Source organism: Artemia franciscana, chromosome 2 (genome assembly GCF_032884065.1).
Source record: "Artemia franciscana chromosome 2, ASM3288406v1, whole genome shotgun sequence".
NCBI lineage: Eukaryota > Metazoa > Arthropoda > Branchiopoda > Anostraca > Artemiidae > Artemia > Artemia franciscana.
In genome coordinates, this window is record NC_088864.1 from 23,195,454 (window position 1) to 23,210,290 (window position 14,837).

Here is a 14,837-nt window from a genome sequence, read left to right on the forward strand (position 1 = left end):
ATACTATGGAAGTCGGCCAGGGATATAGCACAAATTGTGTGCTTAAGTTGTTTTTCTACATAAGTTGTTTTCCTATTTTCTGAAAAATCCAAAGGGCTTACTCTCGACATTCCTCCAAACTGATCCTTATTTATAAAGCCTTTTAAGTAGATAAATAAGATTATTCATTTCTAATTTGACAGGAATTGAACATTCAAGAAAATCCATCCATATTGATCATACTGGTCGAGAAGAATAACTTCCTTATTGAGTTTGTAATTTCTTCATACCCAAAATGTAATAGGTTTACGACCATCCCTTGTGCATTACCATGATTTTTCTGTTTTCCATTCCAACTGGAAAGAGCCGTAATCTACGTTGACTAGAAAATTTACACACTAAACGTATTCAAAGAATACGAGTTACTGTAGCATTGGTTGAAGCAACGACCAACTCCAAAATGTACCAAAAACCGAATTCCTTTTTAGCATCCAAACTTGTATATAATTCCAGTCCCTTCCACTGGCAAATCGAATACAGATATCAGTCTAGAAGAGGTCCAAGAGGTCTCACATCTTCGCAAAAAAAAGGGAGAGAGAGAGAGAGAGAGAGAGAGAGGAGAGAGAGAGAGAGAGAGAGAGAGAGAGAGAGAGAGAGAGAGAGAGAGAGAGAGAGAGAGAGAGAGAGAGAGAGAGAGAGAGAGAGAGAGAGAGAGAGAGAGAGAGAGAGAACACATTTTCCATAAGTGTATTATGTACCTTAGTTTGTGCTTTGATAGTCTTTGCTTTTCGACCGATAAAAGGAACACAACACAAACACATTCTAAATGTTTCAAAATAAATTTAAAAGCAGCTACAACAAAGTATAGAGAGATCTAAGAAATCACTTGAGTTGCATGAGATTTTGGTGGAAGATCTAGCTTGTTAAAACTAATAAATTGTGAAACGTTGAAACCATAGAGATAGATACTACCCGCTACAACACACAAAATTAGTAAGTTTCTAAAAATTAATTTTGTATCATCTGGCACGAAAAAGCGAGTAATTATCCTAGTTATGTCATGGACCTCATGCGATATACAAACAAAAATAAATGTAGTTAAAACGACATTTGCAACTGGATATCCAGGTATGAGCACTAGCACACCGTTTTTATCAGCAGCCAACCATATGTGATATTGTGCAGCGTAAAGTTCCAATGAAATGCTGCCAAACCATGCATAAAATCTGGAGTAATATCGACGCAGCATACCGAAACTGTTCCGGAGAAGAATAAAACTGATTACCTAAAAATAAGACAAGACATCACTCCATGATATTAGAATAGAGGAGATTATGACAGTTTGCAATAATCTACTTTGGGGGCAAATAATTTCCAAGACCACAATACGTTTGCATTAACAGAACTTGACAAATGAAAATATGGTGAAAACGGGTATTGTATTTTAAACAAATCAGTTGGCTTTATTAGTGAAAAAAAAATTAATTCAGCAAAAAATTAAACCAAACATCAGAAAAGGAAAACAAAAAAAACAAAACTCAAATCTTAATAACTTCCAGTACCACCATGCAAAGAGCACGAAAACGTAGGATAGAATGACCAGACCAACTTTACAAGACTAAAAGACCAGACCAAACCAAATCAAAGACCAGACTTATTACCAAACTCAAACTGTACCAGAAAAAAACTAACTTATCATTCTTTGGCGCATTTTCGAGCAATTTGCACTAGCTATTAAGAAATTTTATATTCCAGCTGTACCCGAAACAACCTAATTTATCATACTGTTATGCGTATTTGCGTTATTTGCATGGTGATATTGGAAGTTATTAAGATATGTTTTTTTATTGGTTGTGTTTTCTTTTGTTTATATGTTTTGTTTAGTTTTTCTAAAATTCTTTTCTTCGGTTAATACGGCTTCCGGATGTGAAGTCAAAATATTCGGATTTCTTTATTATTAAAAGTTTTAGAAAAAGGTTTTTTCTTAAAGAAAAAACCTTTAAGAAAAAAAAAATCAAACCATCTAAAAAAAATGAAAAGCTAAAACATAAGAGAGAGAAAAAACTAACAACTAAAAAATAAACAACTAAATATAGCTCACGTTTTACACACTTCCAGTACTGCATTTGCCGTGAACACTGACAAGAATTGTCATTTTTTTAGATGGTTTGATTGAATTTTTTTTCTTAAGGTTTTTTTTTCTCTGAAAGGCTCCTGAACGTGGAGCCAAAATACTCGGATTTTTTATTGTTTAAAGTTTTATTGTTGTTTTTTGCGTCAGCGCTAACACAATAGCTGTATATGGAGTAAGATGACGCACAAGAAATGGATGAAATGTTATAGGCGTAAAATTTTCAATGCCATCGTAAATAAAAAAAAAGAAGTAATTTTGAGCCATTTTAAGGCCTCGTTACTAAACAGAAAACGAAAAAACAGCATTTAAACGGTATGTTAGTTTAGACCACCTACACATGAATTATACAAAAAAAGATCAGGCACAAAATTTGCTAATTTTTACAAAATCGCATTAAGACAAGTTCGCGAATAATATCTAAATTCAAATGGAATGGAACGATCTTGTCCCATTGGAGTAAAAACAAGTAAATTATATACATCACATTTACCGATTAACAAAGAAAAAACTTCTTAAAAGCTTGTTATTTTAACCACAAAGCCAGGATAAAACACCCTTGATTAGTTAATGCCCACAAATTTCTTTCCTTGAAAATTTTCTTTACACTTGGAAAACCCAAAAATTTAAGTAATAACATCCTTTATGTTTGTACAGCTAACTAAAATCCACTGACAATCCTTTTAGACCAAAAGAAGGGTAAATCTATTCTAAATTTGAAGAGATTGTAGATACGACGAAGTGTTAATTCCTATTACTCATTAACCAGAAAAAAAAATACGAGAAATATACTTATCATTTCTTTTAATAAGTTTCACCACTGAATTAAGGAAAGAAAAGAAGATAAAAACAAATCTTGAAAATACAATGTAACTCAAGAAAATAATTTAAGTTTTGACAGTTTAAATAAAGCTGGTAAAATTCGTCAGTCTTTCTGTAGATACATCTAATTAATATTTAGACAGATCCAAGCGTTCTTAATGTCATTATTGAAACGAGGGGACTCAAGCTCGAAGGGTACATTTTGTCACTTATGTTGTTTTCATGGACTTATTTCTGGTGGAAGCTACCGTAGACTATTGAGAATCTAACACAACATAGTTTCAGAACAGTATAATTTTAAGACCTCTAAACCAATTTATTGAAATCTGGCACACTTACTTAGTTTTTACCCTGATTTTGAAAATCACCTCTTCGTTTAAATATTAGCGCATAATTTCCAAATTAATGCCTTAAAAGGAACTTTAAGTGTCTAAGTGTCTTTTAGTACCTTATAGTTTTCTTTTTTAACAAAATATTCTTCTTTAAGAATTTTTTGATTGATTAGGTCAAGGATATTTAATCTAAAGCTCTGATCCTGTTTAAAACTATAGTGTGTAGGGATATAGTTGCGTTAAAGCTGGTAACTGTGAGTGAAATGATTTTTCAAATTTGAGCATTTGTATGTTTTATTTCTTTTCTATACGAGTCTTCTGGCAAACTTTACTGCTAGTTTCAAAGCCCCCCCCCCCCCAAAAAAAAATCAAAACTTATAGGGAAAAAAAAAAAAAAAAATTGCCGGGATATCAATCTTTAATATATCATCAATTAAATCAAAGATCCGTCAGAAATCGAAGCTGTTAAGTCAATTATTTAACTTCAAAACATGATTGCTTTTGAATACCTTGTCGATATTTAAAGACACAATACATATGTCCTTTTCAACTCATTGATTAGTTCTAAGGGCCTTTTGTTGGATGTGTCCTAGTTATGACAAATGCGGAAGCGAGGGGAGAAACCCCCCTCTTTGAAAGAGAGACACAGAAGATTTGATATTTCCAAGGCAACATCAAAGTTTCGAAATGACTTTTCATTGGGATAATGACAGTTCTGCTACAGACATGTCCACCATTCTAGCGATGGCGTCGGTTAGACCAGTCATGCTTATGGTGTTCTGAAGGGACTCTTTTGTTGATATTCAGCTGTAAGTAAAATTGGGTAATAGGGCGTTCATTATTCCAACTCCGAAAACCAATTCTTTCAGTTCCAACTAATTCTATAGTCAATCGAAAGGACACCAATTTGGATGGACAGAAATTATACTATTTTCTTTCAGATACTGGCTCCGGGCAAACTGATTGCGTTTATTCAATTTTAAAAACTGTTTTTCTGGCTGATTTCGGATTGATAGCATAGTTAGTAAAAATACGAAGTTTTATAACCTTATTTTAGAGGAGAATACACCCAATTGTCATTGTAAGTGTCCTAGACTTGTGACAGTCTACTCTTATTAGTGTTTCTAGATATAAGATTAGCCAGTAGAATATGAATATCAACAAAGTGAGCATCACAAAAGCCAATTTTTCGTGGACTTAAACTACTGCAAATCGCAACAGATCGACAAACTATACTCTAATTTCTTCTTAAATTTCTCTTATACCCTCTTAACTTCTCCTTAAAACCTTCTAAACTTCCTGCGCGTGCAGGGTCAAATTTACACTAACTATGCAACATGAGCAATAAGGGTGTGACAGCTCCCTTTTTATAGCGAACAAATTTGAGAGTAAAATAGTTTATAACATTTACAAGCTAAGATGGGAGAAGTGAAGACATTCCCTAAGAGGAACTTGACTGAATATGAATTTTCGGCCAAGTGAATCTGAATGCTTTAACTGGTGTAGATATTTGAGGTCTAGAATTAGTGCAGATTATTCTTCACTTACCTAGGTGGAATTATTAGTAAAGACGGTGGGTGTAGTGAAGATGTTAAAAGTAGAGTAGCCAAGGCCCAATTCGTTTTTTCACAGTTGAAGAAAGATTGGAAAAATAGGAAGATAATTCTGCAAACCAAAATTAGAATATTGGAAGCTAGAGTGATGACAGAGGTCAGAGATGGTTCTGAACCATGGGCGCTCCGAAAAACGGAAGAAGATTTTCTAGATGTTTTCCAGAGAGATTGCCGACGGATTCGGGTACCCAACTGACTGACCGCATTTCAAACAACAGGCTGTACGAAAAGTGTGGTTCAAAAGAGAGAAAGATTGAGATGGTTAAGGTACGTTCTGCGGAGGAAGGATGCCAACCGTCAAGGGCTAAATGGAAAGCCGGTCGTCTTCGGCTGGGATGATTCAAAGATTCAAAGGGTGGGGGGATCCTTTCAGGATGTAAGAAGGGAGGCTTTGAATAGATTGAGATGAAGGAGGAGCGTGCGTAGCTGTGTTGGCCTCAGGTGGCTTGATGGTGTGGTGTGAGTAGTTAGTAGTAGTAGTAGCAAATATCTCCTTGATTCGTTTAAGATGTCAAGACAGATGTCTGAACTCTTTTATACAGAATTATCTAAGCTTTCTTGTATTTCAGTTGAAAGTCAGCTAATGCCGAAAATTCAAATCAATATATATATATATATATATATATATATATATATATATATATATATATATATAAAAATAAGTTGTCTGTGTGTGTATCGAGTGACGTCATGTTTGTGTGTCGACTGACGTCATGTTTGTCGACTGACGTCATTATAAGGATTGAGCTGTATGCGTCATGAAGTTGTTTGTCGACTGACGTGTTTGTCAGCTTTTGAAATTACATACCGGGACACCGGGACACAAATGACGACCGAGACACAGGGAATATAAATGACGACCGGGAACCTCAAAGGGAAATTACAGACTGGGACTTCCGGGCACAAATCACGACCGGGACACAGGGAATATAAATGACGACCGGGACATATGGACACAACTACAATGGGGACGCCGGGGGCACAGGCGGGATATATAAATGACGACCAGGACACAGGGATTTGCTCGAATAGAAATTACAGACCGGGACACAAATGACGACCGGGACACCGGGACACAGGGAATATAAATGACGACCGGGACACTAAAAGAGAAATTACAAACTGGGATACCGGGACACAAATGACGACCGGGATACAGGGAATATAAATGACGACCGGGACACAGGGACACATCATTAGAATAATGAGGTATAGATCTGAATACGGATTGTTTTTCCCATGGACAATTATATGTTGCATGTTCAAGAGTCAGTAAACCTGACAATCTATATGCACAGACAATGGGACAGCGAAGAATGTTGTATATTCGCATGTTTTACGTAGTTAAAAACATATATATATATCTATCTCCATTCACAGGTGGGACACAGGGACACAACTACAATGGCGCGTAACTAATATGGCGCGTAACTACTTACGCGCGCGGGGGGGCTTAGGGGGCGCGAAGCACCCCACCAACTAGGTGTTGGGGTGGCGCGAAGCGCCACCCCAACAGCTAGTATATATATATATATATATATATATATATATATATATATATATATATATATATATCTTTCTATATATATAAAAATAAGTTGTCTGTCTGTGGATGGATGGATGGATGTGTCAGGTGACGTCACCTGAAAAAACTGGATTAGGTGACGTCAAAACTGAAAAAACTAAAAAAAGGCAAAAACTACAAAAAAAAACTAAAAACTAATAAAAAAAATAAAAAAGCTAAAAAACTAAAAAAACTATAAAGGTAAAAACCAATAAAAAACTAAAAAAAAACTGAAAAAACTAAAAAAAGGCAAAAACTACAAAAAAAAACTAAAAACTAATAAAAAAAGTAAAAAAGCTAAAAAACTAAAAAAACTAAAAAAACTAAAAAAAGGTAAAAAACTAAAAAAAATAAAAAATAAAAAAAAACTAAAAAAAAGGAAAAAACTGAAAAATAAGCTAAAATAAAGGTAAAAACCAATAAAAAACTAAAAAAAAAGGAAAAAACTAATAAATGACGACACTCAAAGAGAAAGCGACCAGGACAAAAGGAATGTTCGATTAGCAATCAACAAAGCACCGGGACACAGGGAGTATAAATGACGACCAGGACATAAGTAAAAAAAAAAAAACTATCTATATATATAAAAACTAAAAAAAATAAAAAATAAAAAAAAACTAAAAAAAAGGAAAAAACTGAAAAATAAGCTAAAATAAAGGTAAAAACCAATAAAAAACTAAAAAAAAAGGAAAAAACTAATAAATGACGACACTCAAAGAGAAAGCGACCAGGACAAAAGGAATGTTCGATTAGCAATCAACAAAGCACCGGGACACAGGGAGTATAAATGACGACCAGGACATAAGTAAAAAAAAAAACTATCTATATACATAAAAATAAGTTGTTTGTGGATCTGTGGATCGTGGATCAGGTGACGTCACCTGAAAAAACTGGATCAGGTGACGTCAAAACTGAAAAAACTAAAAAAAGGCAAAAACTACAAAAAAAACTAAAAACTAATAAAAAAAATAAAAAAGCTAAAAAACTAAAAAAACTAAAAAAAGGCAAAAACTACAAAAAAAACTAAAAACTAATAAAAAAGCTAAAAAACTAAAAAAACTAAAAAAAAGGCAAAAACTACAAAAAAACTAAAAACTAATAAAAAAAATAAAAAAGCTAAAAAACTAAAAAAAGGTAAAAAACTAAAAAATAAATAACGACCGGGACACAGGGACACAACTACAACGGGGACACCGGGGGAAACAGGGGGATATAAATGACGACCGGGACAAAAAAACTAAAAAGAAATAAAAACTAAAAACTAATAAAAAAAACTAAAAAATCTAAAAATCTAAATAAGCTAAAAAAGAAAAAAAAGGAAAAAAATAAAGGAGAAAAACAAAACTAAAAAACGAATGTATATACAGACCGGGACACCGGGATACAAATGATGACCGGGACCCGGGACACAGGGAATATAAATGACGACCGGGACACAGGGACACAACTACAACGGGGACACCGGGGGAAACAGGGGGATAACCTGACAATCTATTTATATGCAAAGACAATGGGACAGCAAAGAATGTTGTATATTCGCAAGTTTTACGTAGTTAAAACCATATATATATATATATCTATATTCACAGGTGGGACATAGGGACACAACTACAATGGCGCGTAACTATTATGGCGCGTAACGACTTACGCGCGCGGGGGGGCTTGGGGGGGGCGCGAAGCGCCCCCACCAACTAGGTGTTGGGGTGGCGCGAAGCGCCACCCCAACAGCTAGTATATATATATATAAACCAAATTTTTATATATCATTCAAACATTCAAAAAAAAACATTTAAAAAAACATTCAAAAAAGACATTACAAAAACCATGAGGTACAAAAGGAAGAATCATAGTTCTTGGAGTGAAACTTGTTACAGCGTAATGACTACTCCTTAAAGTGGTAATATCTTCAAAAATCCCGTTTTTGTTCCTCATCCCTAAAATGTTTAGATAAAGAGCTGAAAGTACTTATATAAAAACTTTAAATAAAAATGTCAAAATATTGAGCATCAAATACATAAAATTAGCGTCACTGAATGGCATTTAGGATCATCGATTGTATGCGCTTCTTGGGAGTCAAATCTAAATCAACTGGATCACTTTGAGTCAGGATAAAACACTGTGGACAGGGAGAAGATTTGGCCTCGTATAGGAGAAAAAATAGCTAACATTGTTAGCTATTGTTATGCCGGCAAACCAGGCATAAGAGGGTACTAACATTCCTCATGTTGAAACGTGAGAGGGCCGTAAGCAAGTGATACCAATTATAGCAAGCGGAGAAAGCCAACACTAGGATATATATGTGAGAGCCAAAGACCCAAATAAGCAGAGGGATACTTCGAATAGAAAAGTATTGCCAAATTCTAAAACCCGTTTCTATCATTGTTTAAAACTATGTGCCGCCATTTCCCGATACCAATTTTAGCCATGAACGAAGTAGCCAGACTCTTGTCTCGAATGCAACTGTGTCTTGGATGTGACTGTTTACCCTACTTATATAAAAGTAATATAAACACAAGACTATAACAATGATCCACTAGTCAAATTCAGCAGACAAAGGAGGGAGGTTTGAAACAAAGAGTTCATGAAAGCGTTAACTTATGAATCGAAAAGAGGTAAATTTCTCTTTAAGTTTGGTTCTTGGGAACTAACACGCAAAGGACTTTCATTTAAATAAAAGAAGATTGACATTTTTCCTTCCAGAGCCAACATAGGCGTTCCGACTCCTCTTTGCAGAGATGAGCAAACGTCGTGTTTCCTAGAAGATCATATAGAGAGAAAAGCCTGATTATTTTTCATGCTAAACCCTCGGGGAAAATCATTCTGTTCCAATTTGCCCAAAGGTGGTTTCAACAAGAACGTGTTTATATGCTAATCTCTGTCATGTAATAAGAAACAAAAGAAATATGGATACACGAACTTCAGGAAGCTTTGGCAGTATTAGATAAGGAAAAGCGGAAATAAAACCTTGCAAGAGTTATGGGCAAACAAGATCATCTAAAGACAGAAGCTGATGTTAAGAAATAAATCTAATCAGAAACTAGGACACATCAAAAGATGAGCCAAAAAATTAGTTTGTCCTACAGGAGTGGGTTGGAAAGTCGTAAAATGCTCAGGAACTTGAGTTTTAAGTGTTATAACAGGGCTAAGTACACTTTTTGAACAGAAAATTTAAGTTACTTAATTCCACAAAATTAGTCATTCAACATAAAAATAATAATAAAAGTGACTCAAATCAAGTACTATTATTCTTCAGCTTACCAATCTTCTGAAACAAAAAACAAGTAGATAACACATGTATTTGTCCTTCAACGGACAACACAAGAAAAACTAGCACTTCTTTTGCAGAAAGTTTCAAAGAACGAAAGGACAACAAACACGGGTTTTTATATTCAAAAATAAGAGATGTTTACACAGTGCCGTAACAACCGGAAAAATGTTCACAGTATTCTTTTGCTAGGTCAATACTAGTAAACATAATTACGATCATAATAAACAAGCTCAAAATCTAATTCTGTGACCTTTTACACGGTACATCGTGTCTCAGACAGACAGTCTGAAATTAAAGTGTTTCCAGCTTCCGTCTAGGATTGCAAAAGCACATGGCACTTTTTTGGTTATCTCAAAAAAAAAAAAAAAAAAAAACACCGACGTGCAGGATGTAGGAGCTGGTTTGGATCTGGACTTTTCCAAGACAAAGATATTCACAATACGTTCTTTATCTTGGCTTGATAACCATAGACAGTAAAAAATAATATTCAACATAATTAACCACCTCTCCAAATAAATATCTTAGGTAAGTTAGCTTGTCAGTCATCAAAAAAATTATTAATAAGAATCTACAACTATATAATCGAACCCATATATGTGTTGGTACTTTAATTTCCGAAACTCACTGTAGCATATATATTCCTACCCACGTTTTATCGGTAAAGTTTCCCCAAAATACATTTCTCTAAATTACTTGAAAATTTTAATTGAGAACAGCGAAAAATAAATTAATGATACATACTATATATATTTAACAGAGGCTCAATAGTATATATTAAAAAATATAGTGTTTTTTTGTTAAGAAAAGGTACAATTATGAAGAAAAACTACTTTTTGACATGAAGATTATTTCTAACACTTTTTCCAATTTGCAGAATGCATTAGGGATAGATGAATATGAACAAGTACCCTATTTTAGAGAAAAAAGGCAGAGGTACAACGGAATGGACTCCAAAGCAAGCTATGTTCTATCTATTGATTATATTAAAGCTAAGCATTCAAAACAGATCTCTGACGAAGATCCATTTTACTTTTGCAAAACTTTCTACTTAAAAGAAAAAGAAAAAAGAAGAAAAAACACAAACAGAAGAGTTGCTATCCTAGTGATATACTGTGATGTTTACTTAGTTTTAAATCACAAACGAAATGATTAAGAATTAACACCAGCTTAGCTTGAGTAGGCAAATTCTGCTTCTATCAAAGCCTAACATCGAGTTAAATCTCGTTCTGCACCATTAGAAGATGACAAAGGTGCTTAGAGAAACCTTGAGAAAGAGTAAGGCTATTCAAAATTACTTAAGCCTCATCCTCAACCTACTCCATAATCTTTATGCATTTAAACCTATTCTTCTTCTTCTCATGGATAGGAAGTTTAAGGTATTTCTCAAAGTTTGGGTTTGATACGTTTGCATAAGATACATTATACACTCAGCTGTTCACCTGTCGATAGACCCAAATAGTTCAATTAAATAAAAAAAACAAGTTTTTTTTTTAATGAAAGTAAGGAGCAACATTAAAACTTAAAACGAACAGAAATTGCTCCGTATATGAAAGGGGCTTTTCCTCCTCAACGCCCCGCTCTTTACGCTAAAGCTTGACTCTTTCTCTTAACTCTATTTTTAAAACAGTAAGAAACTTTAGCGTAAAGAGCGGGGCGTTGAGGAGGAAAAGCTCCTTTCATATACAGAGTAATTTCTGTTCGTTTTAAGTTTTAATGTTGCTCCTTACTTTCATTTAAAAAAAAAATTTTTTATTTAATTTCTGGACGTTTTTGAATTAATGCATGTTTTGATCTTGGCTCTCCGCACATAAATAATTAAAACAAAATTCACATATTAATTCATTGCAATTAATAGGAAGATTTTGAGAAAAAGGAACGAGGGAGGAGGCCTAGTTGCCCTCCAATTTTTTGATTACTTAAAAAGCAACTAGAACTTTTAATTTTTTACAAACGTTTTCATTGGTAAAAAAAATATACGTAACTTATGAATTAATTTACGTAACGAGCTTCTATATTCGTATGTTTTTATTGCGTGTATGAGGGGGTTCAACTCTCGTCAATACCTCACTCTTTACCCTAAGGCTTAAATTTTGTCCCAATTCCTTAAGAATGACCTCTGAATCACAAAGGTAGTAGAATAAATAGTTGAAATTACTAAAAATACTTTAGCGTAAAGAATGAGGCAAGAATGAGGAGATAAACCCCTCATAAGCGTAACAATTATTGTTCGTTTTAAGTTTTAATGCTGCTCCTCACTTTCAGTAGAAAAACTTTTCATATTTATTTTCTCATTGTTTTTTTTTCTTCAAATAATGCCAGAAAACCCCGCGCCCTCTTAATTGAAATTCTTTTTTCCCATGACAAATTTCCCCATGGAAATATCCTCCCACGTAACCCTCCTCCCCTCAAACCTCCCTCTAAACAAAAAAAAAGTTCCCCTGAAAACGTCTGTACATTTCCCAGTAACCATTGCTATATGTAAACACAGGTCAAAGTTTGTAACTTGCAGCCCCTCCCACGGGGACTGCGGGGTAGTAAGTCGTACCTAAAGACATAGTTATTAGGGTTTTCGACTGTGGTGAATAAAATGGTTATCTCAGAATTTTGATCCGGTGACTTTTGGGAAAAAATGAGCGTGGGAGGGGGCCTAGGTGCCCTCCAATTTTTTTGGTCACTTATAAGGGAACTAGAACTTTTAATTTGAGATGAGCCAACTTTAAAATGAGCCCTCTCGCGACATTCTAGGACCACTCAGTCGATACGATCACCCCTGGAAAAAAAACAAAAAACAGACAAATAAACACGCATCCGTGATCTACTTCTGGCAAAAAATGCGAAATCCCACATTTTTGTAGATAGGAGCTTGAAACTTCTATAAGAAGATTCTCTGATACGCTGAATCTGATGGTGTTATTTTCGTTAAGATTGTATGACTTTTAGGGGATGTTTTCCCCTATTTTCTGAAAAAAAAACTCTAAAAAACGGAATTTTGATGCTAAAAGATACATCACAAGAATTGAATTTTCATGCTGATTTTAAATATATAAGTTTCATCAAATTTAGTCTTTGTCATCAAAAGTTAGGAGCCTAAGAAAATTTGCCTCGTTTTGGGAAATAGGGGGAAACACCCCCTAAAAGTCATAATATCTTAACGAAAATCACAACATCGCATTCAGCGTATCAGAGCACCCTATAGCAAAAATTTCAAGCTCCTATTTACAAAAACGTGGAATTTCGTATTTTTCGCCAGAAGACAGATCACGGGTGCGCGTTTATTTGTTTGTTTTTTTTTTTGTTTTCTTTTTTTCCCCAGGAGTCATCGTATCGACCAAGTGGTCCTAGAATGTCAAAAGAGGGCTCATTCTAACGGATATGAAAAGTTTTAGTGCCCTTTTTAAGTGACCAAAAAATTGGAGGGCTCCTAGGCCCCCTCCCACGCTCATTTTCCCCCCAAAGTCAACGGATTCAAATTTTGAGATAGCCATTTTGTTCCGCATAGTCGAAAACCATAACAACTATGTCTTTGGGAATGACTTACTCCAACACAGTCCCTGGGGGAGGGGCTGCAAGTTACAAACTTTGACCAGTGTTTACACACAGTAATGGTTATTGGGAAGCGCACAGACGTTTTCAGTGGGATTTTTTTTGGTATGGGGGTGAGGTTGAGGGGAGGGGGCTATGTGGGAGGATCTTTCCTTGGAGGAATATGTCATGGGAGAAGAGAAATTCAATCAAAAGGGCGCGGGATTTTTTAGCATTACTATGAAGAAAATGAAAAAAATAAACATGGAAAAGTTTTTTCAATTGAAAGTAAGGAGTAGCATTAAAACTTAAAACAACAGAGATTATTACGCATACGAGGGGTTCTAAAAATACTTTAGCATAAAGAGTGAGGTATCTAGGAGAAGATAAATACCTCGCTCTTTATGCTAAAGTATTTTTAGTAATTCAAACTATTTATTCTACGGCCTTTCTGATTCAGGGGTTATTCTTAAAGAATTGGGACAAAACTTAAGATTTAGTGTAATGACCGAGGTATTAATGAGGGGACAAACCCCCTCATATACATAATAAAAATATAAGAATATAAAAGTTTGTTACGTAAGTTAATTCTTAAGTTACGTATATTTTTTACTAATAAAAACGTTCGTTAAAAGTTAAAAGTTCTAGTTGCCTTTTTAAGTAACCGAAAAACTGGAGGGCAACTAGGCCTCCTTCCCCACCCCTTATTTCTCAAAATCGTCTGATCAAAACTAAGAGAAAGCCATTTAGCCAAAAAAAGAATTAATATGCAAATTTCATTTTAATAATTTATGTGCGGAGAGCCAAAATCAAACATGCATTAATTCAAAAACGTTCAGAAATTAAATAATAGGCAACTAAAGCGATTACTTATTTTTTCTTTTTGTTGGTAAAAAGAGGATGAATATCCCTCTCAAATGCAGTCTGATTGCCCACTTTTATTCTTCAAAACCTGAAGAACAGCATCCTTTTGCAATTACACCACTAAACTATGCTTTAAAAAAAATAAACAATTAAGTTTTAATATTTATTTGTTATATTAGACTGCACAAATCTCTAAAAGTAAATATGAGTTGAGCTTTAAGGTGGTAGAAAAATAATATTTATGTCTAAGGGTTCATGTATGGTAAAAATTGAATAGACGGCATTGTATCTAGCCCCCCCCCTTCCCACTAAGTTAAAATTCAGAGAAGAATCTTAACTGTAAACCATAATTAAGGGCTAGAGAATAACATTTGACAACTTGCTTCCTCTCTGGTATAATAATCACGACCTTAAATCTTTTCCCCGAATAGCCAGCCGCATAGTTCTTATCAGCTATATAAATACTGATTTCCCCATCTCATATGAGAAACTAATTGCAGCAATTTTTTACTGAGGCCATATTGATTGTCCTTTTACTCTTTCTTTTTTCCTTTGTCAGTACCGTTCTTTAAGCACCCGTATTTTCTTCTTTTTTTGAAAAAGCATAATGTATTTCTAAAATTAAAAAACAAATTGGAAAACAGTTTGATTTTTTTTTTGGGGGGGAGAGGAGTATATAGTGCAAAAACAATGGCACACAAAAGACGGGCGTATTTAAATTGACAAAATTAAAAAAAAAAGA

The 14,837-nt window shown here is 34.3% G+C and overlaps 1 protein-coding gene across 1 annotated transcript in view; it reads right to left on the reverse strand.

Moving 5' to 3' along the window:
• Window positions 1-625: 625 nt before the first annotated feature.
• LOC136038985 (N-acetylneuraminate 9-O-acetyltransferase-like) overlaps window positions 626-14,837 on the reverse strand; it is a 159,805-nt gene continuing 145,593 nt past the window's right edge. Inside the window, exon 15 of the mRNA XM_065722507.1 lies at window positions 626-1,264. Coding sequence (XP_065578579.1) covers window positions 854-1,264 — 411 coding nt within the window. The 3' untranslated portion in view covers window positions 626-853. The remainder of the gene's footprint in view (window positions 1,265-14,837) is intronic.